Source organism: Talpa occidentalis, unplaced genomic scaffold, assembly GCF_014898055.3.
Source record: "Talpa occidentalis isolate TD23 unplaced genomic scaffold, MPIMG_talOcc4v2.1 talOcc4.4, whole genome shotgun sequence".
Taxonomy (NCBI): domain Eukaryota; kingdom Metazoa; phylum Chordata; class Mammalia; order Eulipotyphla; family Talpidae; genus Talpa; species Talpa occidentalis.
In genome coordinates, this window is record NW_023604295.1 from 61,441,132 (window position 1) to 61,456,702 (window position 15,571).

General features: G+C 36.9%; 1 protein-coding gene across 1 annotated transcript; it reads right to left on the reverse strand.

The window, feature by feature from the left end:
• Positions 1-1,668: 1,668 nt before the first annotated feature.
• Positions 1,669-11,986, reverse strand: LNP1 (leukemia NUP98 fusion partner 1). The gene is given in 5 exon segments (XM_037526630.1): positions 1,669-1,947; positions 4,315-4,546; positions 11,195-11,246; positions 11,249-11,288; positions 11,894-11,986. Coding segments are annotated over 5 exon segments (696 nt in total).
• Positions 11,987-15,571: the final 3,585 nt, after the last annotated feature.

Sequence of the window (15,571 nt, forward strand, 5' to 3'; positions counted from 1 at the left end):
TGAGAATGCAAATATGATTAAAATATGGTTCCTGCCATTAAGAGTTTGCAGTCCAGATGGGAAGACTGACATGAAAGGAAATCATTATATCACATGCTAAAATGTACACAAATTATACTATAGCACAAGAGAGAATGTGAATGTACAGGAGCATTTTTATTTGGCAAGGAGGGAGGGAGTGAAAGGAAAGGAGGAAAGATGAGGTATAATAAATTTAAGATGTTGTAACTAATATTAAGGCAGTTAACTCCTAATAGCACCATGGGTTAATTAAATTCTAATGCATTTTAAGTTCAGTTGGACTTAAAAAAATAAAACTGAAATAGTCCCAGAGAAGTTTAAGAAATATTCAGGGTATATATAGGTCAGTACTGTCCAATAGAAATATAACAAGTTTTAGATGTAATTTTAAATTTTCTAGTAATTTTTTCCAGAGGAAAAAATAGGTAAAATTAATTTGAATAACATTTTATTTAATCACCTATATCCAAATATTATCAGGCAAGTATAAAAGGCCTGAGATGGAGGGAAGTGTGAGAGAGTGTGTGTGTGTGTGTGTGTGTGTGTGTGTGTTACATAAGCACTCAATTACAGTATTAGTTGTGAGTAGCTGTTGGGAGATTTTGTTCTTAACAAAATAGAAATTCTAGCTGCCCTTGAGCATTTATGATCCAAGCTATCCCTGTGGTGTATAAAGAAAAAGAATAAACATTAAAAAGCTTTTATTCTACCTACTCATTGATAAGCATGGTTAATACTTGTCCACAATCTTTCCAGACTATTATGTTTGTGTACACACAACACACACATAGTTATACACAAAAAGACAGAAACAGAACAAATACAGCAACTATTAGAGAATTCTAAAATCATTTCTTCTGGGGAAAAAATAGTAATAGAAGATGGTCTTGATGTTTTAATTAACCTGGGAATGATTGTGGGAATCATTTCATAAAGTACATGTATGTTAAATCATCATGTTGAATAACTTAATACATATACAATTTCATTTGTCAATTATAGTTCAATAAAGTTAAAAAAAAAGACAAGGAAAAGAATATGGCCTCATAGTGATAACTCCCAGAGCATAAAACTAGCCTCAGAGAATCAATCTCCCCCCATGTAATCAAAACCATAATATACTCACACTCCCTCTTTTCACACACACATCACACATGTCCAAGTCAGGACCCACTTGCAAGGGAAATGAAGGTCCTGCCTCAGGTTAGGAACATTGGTAGAATGAACTGGGCTCTGGTCCTAACTTTGCCAGAAATGAATTACTGAACTTTTCAAAATTTGGTTCCCTAAGCCAGAAACTGAAGAGAATAGGTCCCACCTCGGAGAGGTACGGATTATTTTAGGTCATGCATTAAAGCACTCAACCTCATAGTTGGCATGTTAATTACCAGCTCTCACTAAATGATGGCCATTAGACATGCTTACATAAGTACTTCTAATAAGGAAGTAAACTTAGAGTCACACCATGACTTTCATTTAAGATGATTTACAAGGTTGGCATGGAAGAAGAATTAGTGAAGAGGTGTGGGTGGCTCTTTAAATATCTTTCTTTACATTTTCAAGAATTACTTTATTCTATTAAAATACCTTTTATTCTTCTTATTCCTATAAACGGCAATAAAGTAGACTGCACTCTCAACAGAGACGTCAGAAGTAGTTGAAATATGATATAAACACCCATTCCAGTGACCGCAGCATCTGCAGACACTGTTCAGCTACCACCCTTGATTTGGTGTGTTCAGACTCAAAAGCCATCTGCCGTGGTGATGTGGAAAAAAGTAGTAGTACTTTTTCAAACAATGCAAGAAAGTATGTTTCTCCATGTACTTCCTTCCTAGAGCTCCTTCCTCCCTCCACCTTCTTGCTGGATCTTATCTCCATCATCAGGCATTCTCTTTCATTTCTCTCCTTTCTGCTCTCATATCCCTGAAAGAGAAAGGTCAGGAAAGGGTAGAAATGTACCAAAGCTGACAATGTCCCACACTTAATCCAAAAAGAAGACAGCCCTGATCATTCAGTAGGCTTCCACATCTTAGTTTCTTAGTTTCTAGTAGCAAATTAACAAACCTTAGGGGTGTTGCTCAAGGTTTAAGTGTGTCAACTGTTAAATAGAAGAAATGTTTTAAAGTATATGTGTTCTGAATTTTAATTTTGTAATACGATAAACTTCATAATATACTCTTGAAACTGATATAAGATAATAAATTTAATTTAAAATTAACTATATTTTAAATTTTAAATATATTATTTTTTAAAAAAATATTTTGTAAGTTGTTAACAGACTGTAAGTATTATATATAATTATGAAAAGGGCTTTTGAGTCAAAAAGGTTGAAAATTCACCTTATTTACTTTGGCATGCAAAAGGAAGAACTTGGGAAATGAATGAAGTGAACATACATTTTAGGAATAATGTGATGAGTAATCTCTTTATATAAGGAAAGCAATTTCACATTTACACTTTCAGGGTCTATGATAATATTAGCAAATGGATTTCATATAAGCAGTTATATAAAATTATGTGTTATATGAAACTTTTCCTGAGGCAACCAGAATCAATAAAGATTCAGATTAATTTTTCTTTCAAAATTTTATTTACCCTAACTTGTTCCAGAAAGAATCTATAGCAGGTAAGCCTCCCAAATTAATTATTTTTTAATCATATTATACTCTTCTTTATTTTTTAATATTTCACAATTTTAAAATTCTTTAAATGAAATTTATAAGTATTGATTTCAATGGTTTTAAACAAGAATTCTGTCTCTTCTGCCTTTTTCCTGCCAAAAGTTTAGAAACTGAATCTAGTCATAAGGAAATATCATATATATGAAAATAGGAGATTATTCTAAAAAGTAAACAGTCTGCTTTTTAGATGCCAGTTTCATGAAAGAAAAATCCAGAAAAGTGCTCCAGAATAAAATGCACTAGAGGGACATGAAAATTGGCCTCAACAAATGATCTGGAATCTCCTTATAAAGAATATTATTGGAATAACTGGCAAAATATGGATAAGGCCAGTAGATTTATACAAAAGTATTGTATGGGAGTTAATTTCCTGAGTTTAATCACTGTACTGTTTATATAAGAGAATGATCTGTGCCCTTATTTGGGAGTAGGAAGCAGAAACAGGATATAGAGAAATTTGGTAACATGTTAACATTTGGAGAGCATCTAGGTGAAGGGTGTATGGGAATTCTTTGTACTGTTGTTGCAACATTGTTCTAAGTTTGAAATTATATCAAAAAGCAAAATAAGCAAAAGTCAGGATAGGAACTCTTAATAAGATTTAGACACAGTAAGCTACAATTGTTCACTCTTCTTATTCCTTTTATGATCAGATGAGAAAGTAATTTACTGAAGGAGAGAAACATAGATACACGGGGTCACTGACAAAAGTGAGGTGTTTCCTGCAAGGCAGAGAGTCCTGGTGGTAGTCCCAACATGCAACACTGATAAGCAGAAAGTTCAGATTGTGCTCAGATAAACAACAACGTCAGAAGCACCCAATGCCTCCCCTGTACATTCACAGTGCCTACCTCAAGTTTCAGGTGGCGGATACACCTTGGTCCACTTACTATGCAGCAGAAATAAATTGTTATTTCTGTCTTGCAAGATAAAAACATAAAACCAAAGTCACACAGTGAGCATGTTGCAGAGTTCAAAAAGTTATCCCAAATTAATTGCTCTCTAATTACTTTATGCATCACGTTTGAATTATCAGTAGAGTTTCTGTTCACCCCCATTTCAGGCCTAATGTTTTTGGTACTTTTCCCACAAGGCACTGTGAGCACCTGGCCCTCTCCCACTCCTGAATGCTTATTAGATGATGTCCAGAGCTTCCTCTGAATGCTTTTTAAAAGTACAGAAGGGAAAAAATAAATGTAAAAGTACAAAGGAACACAGCAACATCATAGACTATTTGCCACTGATCTAAATATGACAGGACAGAAGCATGGGGGCAGTTTTTCTCTTCTTCAAATAGTTGAAAGAGAGTAAGTCACAGCTATTTATGATAAGGGAGAAAACAGGTTCAAAGACTAGTGGACTTCAGTAACAATGACATCCATGTATGTTCCTCCAGGAAATCTTCCTACTCCAAATGTTCACAATAGAAGCAATGATTTTTCAAAATTATGTCATCTGTGCTATCTAAAACTGAGGGCCAATTTTCAAAGACATTCATTCATGTAAATGAAAAAGTCTAATGGTCTTCTTCAAACTTGGGGAGTATGTGTTTGAACACTTTATATTTCCTTTACAAAAGTGGTTTTAAAATTCAGTAATTCTTACATACCAAAGAAACAGAGCATTTGGTTCTAAAGCACATTTGCTGTTCAAAAGACTCTGAAAATGCGTGAATTTTGGAATGGGATCTTCCTTTTGATTCCAGTGGCTCCTTGAGTGACCCAACCCCTGAGCATTTTCTGTAATCTTGCAAGTGGGTACTGCATGGAAATCCCTGATCTTCATGAGAATGTCTTCTAGGATGCCTCTCAGATAATGTGATTTGGGGAAGCGGAGGAAGCCAGGAATACAAAACAAAAATTTTTATAATAAAAAAAGACTGCAAAATATTATCACAAAGACACAATGTTCATAAATTAAGCAAATCTCATGTTGAACTGAAATTTCATCTTCTTTATCAATAGGACTTTTCTCCTACAATGAGTTAAACTCATTGACTACAATGAGTCAACTGGTTAAAATATTAATCAGAACATCCCCAAACTAGTTTTGTTTCTTCTCCACCATTCAGGGAGTATAATGAAGTGTTCCAAGCCTTAAATTTATATGCAAATACAAATTCTAAAAAATAAGTTGACAAAGCCATAAATATTTAAGAAATAATATAAAAGTAACTATCAATATGATTTCCCTATGAAGGAAAAGTTTCTAAACTAAAGAGTTGTGGTAGAGGTTATTGGGGAAAATTAACTGTATAAAAATAAAGCTAAGATGCATAAAACAACATAAACAAAATCAAATGCTAGACAAAAAACTTTGTAAATATTGACTAGATGTTACTAATGTTTAATAAATACTTTGGGGGCCTCCCTGGTGGTGCAAAGGGGTTAAGACACAGCCTATGATGCTGTCTGCATACACTGCAGCACAAGTACAATCCCCGGCCAGGGAGGTGACCCACATAGTGCAGCAGACCTCTCCTGACTCGCCTGCTGCTCCCCTTGGCAGTGTATTTTGGTCAGTCTGCCTGTTCTGTTCCCCACACTGTCTCTGGTGAATCCTCTCACCCACCGCTCCTCTGTACCCCAGTTCTTATATGCATAAATAAATAAATAAATAAATAAATCTTTTAAAAAATACAAAGCTTTCATTTAAAAAAATAAATAATTTGAAGATAAGTCTATCTCACATAAGGCAGAAAAAGAGAGCACATAACATAATGGCATCAATGTTAAATTCACAATTGGAAAAGAGGCTCTTGAAAGATTAATTTTAATCCATTCTGACAGAGGTCCTTATAAAGAGAGGAAATTTGGACACAGAGAGATGCCAGGGATCTGCTCACACAGAGGAAAGACATGAGGACACAGAAGGTGGCTCTCTACATGCCAAGGGAGGTCCCAGAAGAAATCACACCTGGTGACACCTTTACTATGGACTTCCAGCCACCACAATTATGAGAAAATAAGTTTCTGTTAAGTCACCCATTTTGTGCTGTTTTGTTATGGCAGCCCTAGAAAATTGATACATATGTCTAGAAACTTATTCTCAACTAATAATCAGAAATATGGTTGAAGATTTATAAAACTGCTAAGATACATGCAGCAAATCTGTATAGATTAGTCCATTTGTGTAGGTCAGACAGGGTACTTGGTGCCATGGATAAGTTAGAGAGCAAAACAGTAAGTGTCCATGGAGGGTCTAATGTGTACGTAGACATTAAATCAATAGGGCATATGTAGGTCTACATCCTTGAACAAATGCTAAAAAGGGAAAATTCGTGGTGCAATTAAAGAGTATAACTGGGTAAAATTGTATTTTTTGTTTGGTGGTTATTGGGGTGTTTGGGAGGATCAGGGGAGACTTCCATGAAGAAATGATCAAGCTACAATATGAAGGACAAGAAGGGCCAACTGGGGGACAAAATATTTTTCTGCCTATGGATGAGCACCACAGGCACAGTGGCCCTGCCATGGAAGGTGCCTGCCTCTGAAGGTGTGGAAGGAAGAGCTGCCTCATAGGGCTGGAGAGGGAGAGAGACTGATGGAGAGAGAGAGGGCTGCAATGGGAAGGTGTTAAAGGGTTTGAACTAGGGTAATAACATAGATGGGCAGTCTTAAAACATACCCAATTGTGATCTAATATTTTTTTTAGGATGTGGGATTATTTTCTTCTTTCTCCTTTTATTATTTTCTAAGTGTTCTAGAGTAATTGTATATTATCAGGGAAAAAATAATATTTTACAAAGTTGAGACTGTGACACAGAAGGACAAAAACTACATGATTCCACTTATATGACATACCTAAAACAGTCAGACTCATAGAAGTGAGGAAGAGAATGGTGGTTGCCAGGGTCTAGGAGGTGGGGGAAATGGAGACACTCATCGATAGTTACAGTTATGCAAGATAAAAAAATTCTATAGTCTACTTACATCAGCATGCCTATAGTTAATAATACTGTATTGTTTACTTTAAAACCTGCTAGGCCATAGATCTCATGTAAAGTGCTCCTAGTATAGTATAGTAAAAATTTTAAGCAAAATATTTTGAGACTGGAAGTGAAATGCAGACGTTTGTGCAAATGTCCTCTTTGACTGAGAGGCCTGATATAATGGCAATGGTTTTGGTCACAATCTAAAAGAAGCATATACTCCATATCTCATATCAGAATTTACAGTTTGGAGATATGCCTTTACGAGAAACAAGCTTAAATGAACATTCTAAATGTTGATGGCAAGAAGCTCTCACTTGAAAAAATGTTATTACTATGCAAACTCTCCTTCGGAATTCTGTCTACCTTTCTAAAGTATTTTCCCTCACAGAGACATGAATCGACACCCTACATAGCTTGTTTTCCCACAGTAGGTGCTTGTGCTGCACGGTCATGGACTTGCCTTATGGGTCTACCTCCCACACTGAGCAGCAGTCTTTGACATTGAGAGCAGTTTCCCCTCACGCTCTCAATTCACCAGCAGGGCTCCTGGGCTCCCTGGCCACAACACATGCAGCAGGCACATGCCCAGCCCACTGACTCGATCTGCAGACAAGTACTCTAAACACAATTATTTACACTGTGGTCCCAGAAAACCATTTCTGTCAAGGGAAAGCCCTATTCATTCTAACCCCAAGTCACAGGTTCCCATTCAAGAAGAAATCAATGATGTAATAGCTTCACCTCAAGGACTTAACTGCTTGATGCTCTTTACCTTGGCTTTCATTGCAATCATGCATCAATTCTACCCCTCCTACTCACAGTATAAACAAAAGCCTCACTTACACATTAATTGCAAGATGAGACACCATGAGGAGAAAGATCCAGAAGCTTCATGATAATAAGATCCTTGTTGAATCTCAGTGCAGGGCACATACCAGGAACTCTGGGGACCATGACCTTGATTTCCAATCTCAGAAAAGAAATCCTGTAAGGGAGTCATTCTTCCCCTTTCACAGATGAGGACAATGAGTCTTATTTTGGCTAAGAGACTTTGCTGGAGAGATAAGGTGGCATGCTTAAGTATGAGATAACTCTTTCCTGAATTCATAATTCTAAAGTTTTTAACAACAACTTCATTCTATTTCTATGTGAAAATGACTATAAATGTGACTTTTAGCAATGTACTAATTTTTAATAGAATTCTATTGCAAAAGTAATAATTTTAGGTTTTTAGGGGTTAGTCTAAAAAAATTGTATGTAATATTTTATGACATGATCTAATGCTACCATCAGGGCCAAAAGAGATACAAATTAGTTAAACAGCTATATATGAGAACAGCATCAGTGGGAAAAAGATTCAAGTGTTCAACTGGTAAAATGGTAGCATTTTAAGAAATGATAAAATAAGCTCAATACTGGGATTACTTTGTATCCCTTATCCCTTGTAATTCTATCCTGTGGAGAAGCACATCTTGTGCCTAAGTTAGAGCTCAGAAGAAGTAAGAGAGTCTATTTGGAATTAGCAAAGTCTAAGACCAATGAATCAGTTGCGCCTCAAAGAGGTCTTTCATTTAGCGTAATCATCCCTTCCACTGTGTCTGAACTATATAGAGCAAGGTTATGAGAACCATGTTAAATTGAAAGAGAAGGTGACTGGAAAGCTGGATAGATTGAAGTGTTAAAAACTCACATTCAAGTAGACTAAATAAGTAATATGGAAACTTCTACTTCAGTTTTGTATTCCTGTGATGATGGAGGGAGAAGGCAGATAGATTTGCTAACCAGAGGGACTTCCTATTCACTTTTTTCCACCAAGGACATTAAGACAAAATGAGAAGGACTAAGCTTATTCCTTATATACTTATATACCTTGTTCTTTCTGCCACATTTGCACTTTCTGTTAGACTAGAAGGTCCACAAGCACAGAGATCATGCATGTCTTCTTTTACCCTGTCATCCTATTGTGCCTACCACAATGCTAAGCATGTAATAGGTATTCAACAAATACGTTCAATGAATTAATGCTCCATCCCTCTGGTTTTGTATGAAACATGAGATTATAAAGCCATGTTAGAAACCACATTCAAATAGGAAAGAAAGGGAAACTCTTCTCTTTCTATGCATGTGATGTTGATGGATATGGTTATTAACAGGTTGCAAGATAGAAAGGTCTTGAACTGAAGCAGTAGGGGGAGTAGGAAAAAAAGATAATGTAGGAAGTAAACTTTCACGTTTACATTGTTTTCATTGAGTTCAAAGCAAAGAGCAAGAATTGAAAACCCAATATTTTCCCTATCTCTAAAGTAAGGGGGGAAATTAGTGCATTTAGACATAAGGAAATATGTAGCTAACTACAGATTCACTTAGTAATAAATAGCATTATGTGACTAGAGGACACAGAACCAGGTTTCAGGAATCTTTTCCTGGACTCTGTCCATATCTTTCCTGGGGCCCCTGATCTACGTGCTCTTTATATAGTCAAATTCTCATTTTAATTCCAAGCTTTGTCTTCCTAAATAAACACATGCTTTCTGCATGTTCGTCTGATAATTATGGAATTCATTAGTGACTCAGACTCTGAACAGGTTAATTCAGACAAATGTCCAAAACCATATAAGCAGAAGATATCAATGTCATATAAATACTGTTTTAAAATGTTATACATAACAAATTTTGCTATTCCCCAGGAGTTTAAGACAAAAAACATTACAACCTAACAGTGAATTCTTCAAATAGGGTGAATTGTTTGCTGTTGTTTTTTTTTTTAAACTGAAAGGCTATTATTGAACACAATGAGGCATGCATCGACTTCATTAATATCCAACAGCTCTGAGGTTTCACTCCATTGAATATTCCAGACAGGGGTAACAACAGGTACACCAGCTCAGTGAGGAATATAGTTTCCTGGGTTACAAATGCCACACCATTTCCTCTTCTACATATCACTTGAGAATCCCTCCAGAAAAGGCATAATGTGTTAGGGACATTTTGTCTTGCATAAGTTTTAATTAGAACAATTCTACTTAAGTCTATATCAAGTATAATGTTCTATTTCCAAATGCATTCTGTATCATGTTAAAAAGAAGCTCCATAAATAATATTTGTGAGTAGTCATCAAGATTTAGTGTGCACTGCAATGAATCATCCTCATGAGTTGAAATTGGAGCCATTTTTAGAATTTTCTGATTTTAAAGTCTAATGGAAGCTAAAATGTATTCAAGAAACTATATCTTATGCTTCTTCCTTTGTTCTCATGTTTTCTGTGGCCCCAAAGGACTGCTGTGATAAATAGAAAATCATAATTTTTTCTTTGTTTCTTCTTGGTTCTCACTATCTGGAAACTGGAAACTAATCATACTCACACATAATTAATGTCTCACTCATTGTGGAACATAGAGATTAAAAAGAGAGTGTGATAAGCATGTGTTTCTTTTATAATAGAATCATGGCAAGTTAGAACTAGAAGGGTTCTTGGAGATAATGCAATCCAACCCTTTTTATTTTTCTCTTAAAGAACCTGATGTTCAAAGAAGTGTTAAAACTTAAGAGATATAGTTTCAAATAATATGTCTCAAACAGATCTCATTCCTCTAACTTGCTGACCACTGAGAGTAAAAGAGGGTGCCTTATACATTTTACTATGCTTCATAAGCATTATGCATCTGAGACCCCTGGAGCTGAAAGGAAAGCAAAATAAAAAATTACCCCCAAAATTTATTTGGTTCTGAGGTTGGAAACAGCAGGGGGTTAGGATAGTATTCTCTGGTGGCTGGAATTAAGTGACTTAGAATTAAGTGACTCATGAAAAACCAAAGCTGTATTACCCCCTTGTAACTGTGAAGCAGAGACCCTATGTGTCTACTTCTAGCTCCGCATCAAATAGAGGGAACCAGTGTCTGTACCTGCTGCTAAGTCCACACCTGGTCAGACCCACCCATTTCCCTCCTGGGAACTTGTTCACATCTTGCCTGCTCACGTCTTGCTCCCAAGGCACCAGATGCCCTCCCTAGCCCAGGGGAAAATAATGCTGAGGGGAAGAAAATTCTGGATTTATCATCAAGAAACCAGTTGGGAACCAGAAGAAAATGTACATCAAATTTATCTAAGGTAGTGACTTACTATGTGGAATCACTAATTCCTTAGAGGTTACTAAATAAAAGTTTTTTCAGTATGTCAAAACGACAATTGGAAATCATACATTAAGCCACGCCAATGCTATGTGGATGAACTATAACATCAAGTTTCTTTTTTTTTTTTTTTTTTTTTACTTAAACTGTATTTTCATGTAGTAGAATTATTTCAGTCCTAGCAGGGGCTCTAAACAGTTAAACATATCTTAGGTTACTAAAAAGGAAATCATTACCTAATAGATGAAAATCAGGTCTCAGAGGAGAAGATAAAATGATAACAGAGATTTTTGTGGATATACAAAAAAACGGTTTGGAAACACTGCTTTTCAACCAAAGGAAAACTTTATGCAAAGACACTCTTCAAAAATTATCTAAGAGACACCCACTTCCCTAGCCCAGCTCTCCCCTGGCTGTGATAACCCACTGAGCAGGTCAGAGAGGTTTTCCTGTAACTGGCATCCTGAAATCCATGATGGGCCCTCTCTCATTCTCCTCTACCCAGCTGTGACCCCAGAAACTCTAACAGAGCAGTCCCTAGGAAAAGGGGACGTTCCAGGTTCCCTGGCCCACCCCAAGGAGGGTGGAACTGAATAGGGAGGAGAAGAAGCTGGAGAGGAGACTGAAGAAGGAAGGAAGCAGGATAGAGAACAAGGAGGAGACCTGGAGGAGGGACATGGAACAGAGAGACACGTGAAGAAAATGCACTTGCTTCTTGGTCCTGGTCTGGTTAAAACAAATGAAGGTGAGAGACCCATGGGGAGGTTAACAATAGCAGCTTTTATCTTGGTTTTGATTTTACTCTTTTCCTCCCAGACTTGCCTGACTGTTTCTGACCCTTTTTTATGGCTTCCCACTGGAAGGTGCTTTAGACTTGTGGCAGGCTTACGGGCCTTGCTTTGGGCCAATCCTGTTTAGTGGGACATTTACCCATGAGGGGACGGGTAACTTCGGGTGCTTGATTTGGAAACTATATTATCTGTCTTTTCTGTATTGCACATAAATTGTATTAAAGTTCCTTTCCATTAAAGGTCTTATATGTTTTGTCTTGATGCGGCAGATGGGAGAACCTATTTAGTCCAGGCAGGTTTGGGGGTTCTGGGGTGCCTCTCTCCCTGCCCTGTAACAAAACTGCTCATCCATTTGGCAAAAATCACATCATTGTCATTGTCATCATTGTCATCATCGTCATCATCATTGTCATCATCTTTGTGCGCCATGCAAAATTGATTCAAAATCTTGAATCCTAAATCTGGCAGAGAGAATATCATGCAAGAAGGCTGACTTGATGAAACCCGGTATCTTCCCAAAAAAGATAAAGTGAAAGTGGTATTTTCAAGTGCTCTTTGATAATGGGATCCTTAAAAGAGAGAGATTTACTAAAAACCACTTGACCATTAGGCCTCCTTGGGTAATGTCTATTTATAAATTGTGCAGCCCACATACCCCTCGCTCCCCCTTCCTTTTAAACTGAGAGGCTCTTTAATCCTTCCATTGCTGAAGCTTGTTTCTCACAGCCTAAGGGTGGGAATCACAGTCCACCCCTGATTTTCCCTGTGCTTTGCTGTCAGAGGCATCTCAAGCTGTAAATAATGATGGAGCATGACCTTCATAACATGCTTGTCAGCTCTAGGCAGCCTGCAATGAGGCCACTTACAAGGGACAGATTGATCATAACCTGCAAAGTGGCCAGCTATTGGCATGTCATATCTAGAGTTAGATATACTCCTTAATTAAAAACAACAACAACAAAGCAATATTGCAACAACAAAGTAAGCAACAACAAAGCAATATAAAATCCTGCTCATAAGATAAAGGGGTCTCGTTTAATTGACATATTACATACATATGTAGATGTATGATATTATATATATATATACACACACACACACACACACACACACACACACAAATGTAAACAAGAAAAAGGGGGCAATATTCCCCTTCTGCCTTTTTTTTTGTTCAGTCCTCAATTTATTGAATGTTGCCTACCTGCATTGGGAGGGCAGTTCATTTTGCTGAATCCATCTATTCAAATGCTAATCTCATCTAGGAACTCCCTTACAAGCACACCCAGGAGCAATGTTTAATCTAGCTCCCCACAGTCAGTCAAGTTGACAAAAAATTGACCATCAGAAGCAAGAATTCCATTCATGAGGGCTCCACCTTCATGACCTATTTTACTCTCGAAGACCCTACCTCCAAATAACAAAATATTTTATATTAGATGACCACACATGAATTTTAGATGATCAGAGACATTCAGTCCATGTCTACATGACAAGCACCCAGTAAAAGCCCTGGGCACTCAGTCTCTAGTGAGCATATAGACATTTTACATGCATTGCCTCAACTCACTGCTGGAAGAATTAAGCACATCCTATGGGACATCACTGGGAAAAGACTTTAAGCAGCTTTTCCCTGCTTCCTCTAGACTTAGTGCTTTTTCTTTTTTCTAATTTGATTTGTATCCTTTAAATGCAGTAAATCTTATCAATGAGTACAACTATATGTTCAGTCCTATGGTTTCTTCCAGGAAATCCCCAAACTAGGGTTGATAGTTGGTGTCAGAAATGGGGTTTGCTAAAAATAATCCAGCTCATTGAAATATGGCTAAAACAGTGTTTGGAAAAAGGATGAAGAGAACAGAGTGATGGGGCCTCCCTAGTGGTGCAGGCAGTTGAGTGCCACCCTGTGAAGCTGTTCACAGCCTCTGCAGCATGGATTTGATGCCGGCTGGCTAGCGAGAATCCCACATGGTGTGACAGACCTCTCCTGTCTGGCCTGCTGCTCCCCTCAGCAGTGTATTTTGTAAGTCTGCCTGTTCTGTTCTGTTCTCCACTCTGTCTCTGGTGAATCCTCTCACCCTCCCACACATCTGACCTGTACCCCAGCACTTATATAAATAAAATAAATCTTTAAAAAAAAAAAGAGGACACAGTGATGAACCTTCAATGCCCAATGGCTACCTAGTCATTTATAATATGAAACAGCACTGAAATGGTATCTTTTTTGAGGTATAGGTTATCCATGAATATTTGAAAATGATAGCTCCAATGCCCAGGAAAATTGGCTGATTGGATCCTGTGATTGCTTTTGGTCATGGTAGCAAAAGTGAAGGGATTTAAAAGTATTGCCTAGTTAATGCTTTGGGTTTTGCGCTCTCCTTTGGATAGGACAAGAAAGGTTACAAAAAATGCCCCAAAAGGCACCAAAATATATTAGACAATTATTATCAGCTCTGAAAATAGATATTAAAGAAAATACATACATAGTGGGAGACTTCAACACCCCACTCTCACCAATGGACAGATCAACGAGACAAAAAATAAACAAAGACACTAGAGCCCTAAATAAAGACATAGAACTTATGGACTTAACAGACATCTATAGGACACTGTACCCAAAAAAATCTGACTACACATTTTTCTCAAGTGCTCATGGATCATTCTCCAGAATCAATCACATACCAGGCCACAAGAAAAACATCAACAGATACATGAAAATCAAAATCATTCCAACTATCTTCTCTGATCATAAAGGCATCAAGCTAGAAATAAATCATGAAAAGAAAACAAGGAACCTTCCCACTTCATGGAGATTGAAATCCACACTACTGGAAGACCACTGGACTAATGAGGAGATCAAAGAAGAAATTAAAAAATACTTTGAGTTGAATGACAAGGAGGACACCACTTTCCAGAATGTATGGGATGCAGCAAAAGCAGTAATAACAGGAAAATATATAGCAATACAGGCTCACATCAACAAACAAGAAAGAACTCCAAAAAACAACCTAACCTCACATCTCAAAGAACTAGAAAAAGAACTCCAAAAAAACCCTAAAGCCAGTAGAAGAAAGGAAATAATAAAAATCAAAGCAGAAATAAATGAATTGGAAATTAAAAAAACAATCCAAAAGATCAATGAAACCAAAAGTTGGTTCTTTGAAAAAATAAACAAATAGACAAACCTCTAGCAAAAGTTGGTTCTTTGAAAAAATAAACAGACAAACCTCTAGCAAGGCTCACAAAGAAAAAATGGGAGAAAACACGTATAAATAGGATTATAAATGAAAGGGGAGCGATCACAACAGACACAGTAGAAATCAAAAGAATAATAAGAGATTACTATGAACACTTATACGCAAACAAATTTAACAACCTAGAAGAGATAGACAAATTCCTAGAATGATATAATCATCCAAAGCTGGACAAAGAAGAAATAGAACAACTAAACAGATGAATTACAAGCAGCGAAATTGAAGCAGTAATCAAAGCACTCCCCAAAAACAAATGCCCAGACCCAGACAGCTTCACAAATGAATTCTACCAAACGTTCAGCAGTGAATTAGTGCCTATCTTACATAAACTCTTTCAAAAAATTGAAAAAGAAGGAATACTACCAAATACATTCTATGAAGCCAACATTACACTAATACCAAACCCAACAAAGACAGCACAAAAAAAGAAAATTACAGGCCAATCTCCCTAATGAACACTGATGCAAAAATCCTCAACAAAATCCTTGCCAACAGAATCCAACAATGCATCCATGAGATAATTCACCACGACCAAGTAGGATTTATTCCAGGGACACAAGGATGGTTCAATATCCAAAAATCAATCAACGCATCAACAAAAAGAAATATAAAAACCATACGATAATATCCATAGATGCTGAGAAAGCATTCGACAAAGTACAACACCCATTTATGATAAAGATCCTTGAAATTCTCAGGATACAAGGAACATACCTCAACATCATAAAGGCCATCTATGACAAGCCCACTGCCAATATCATTC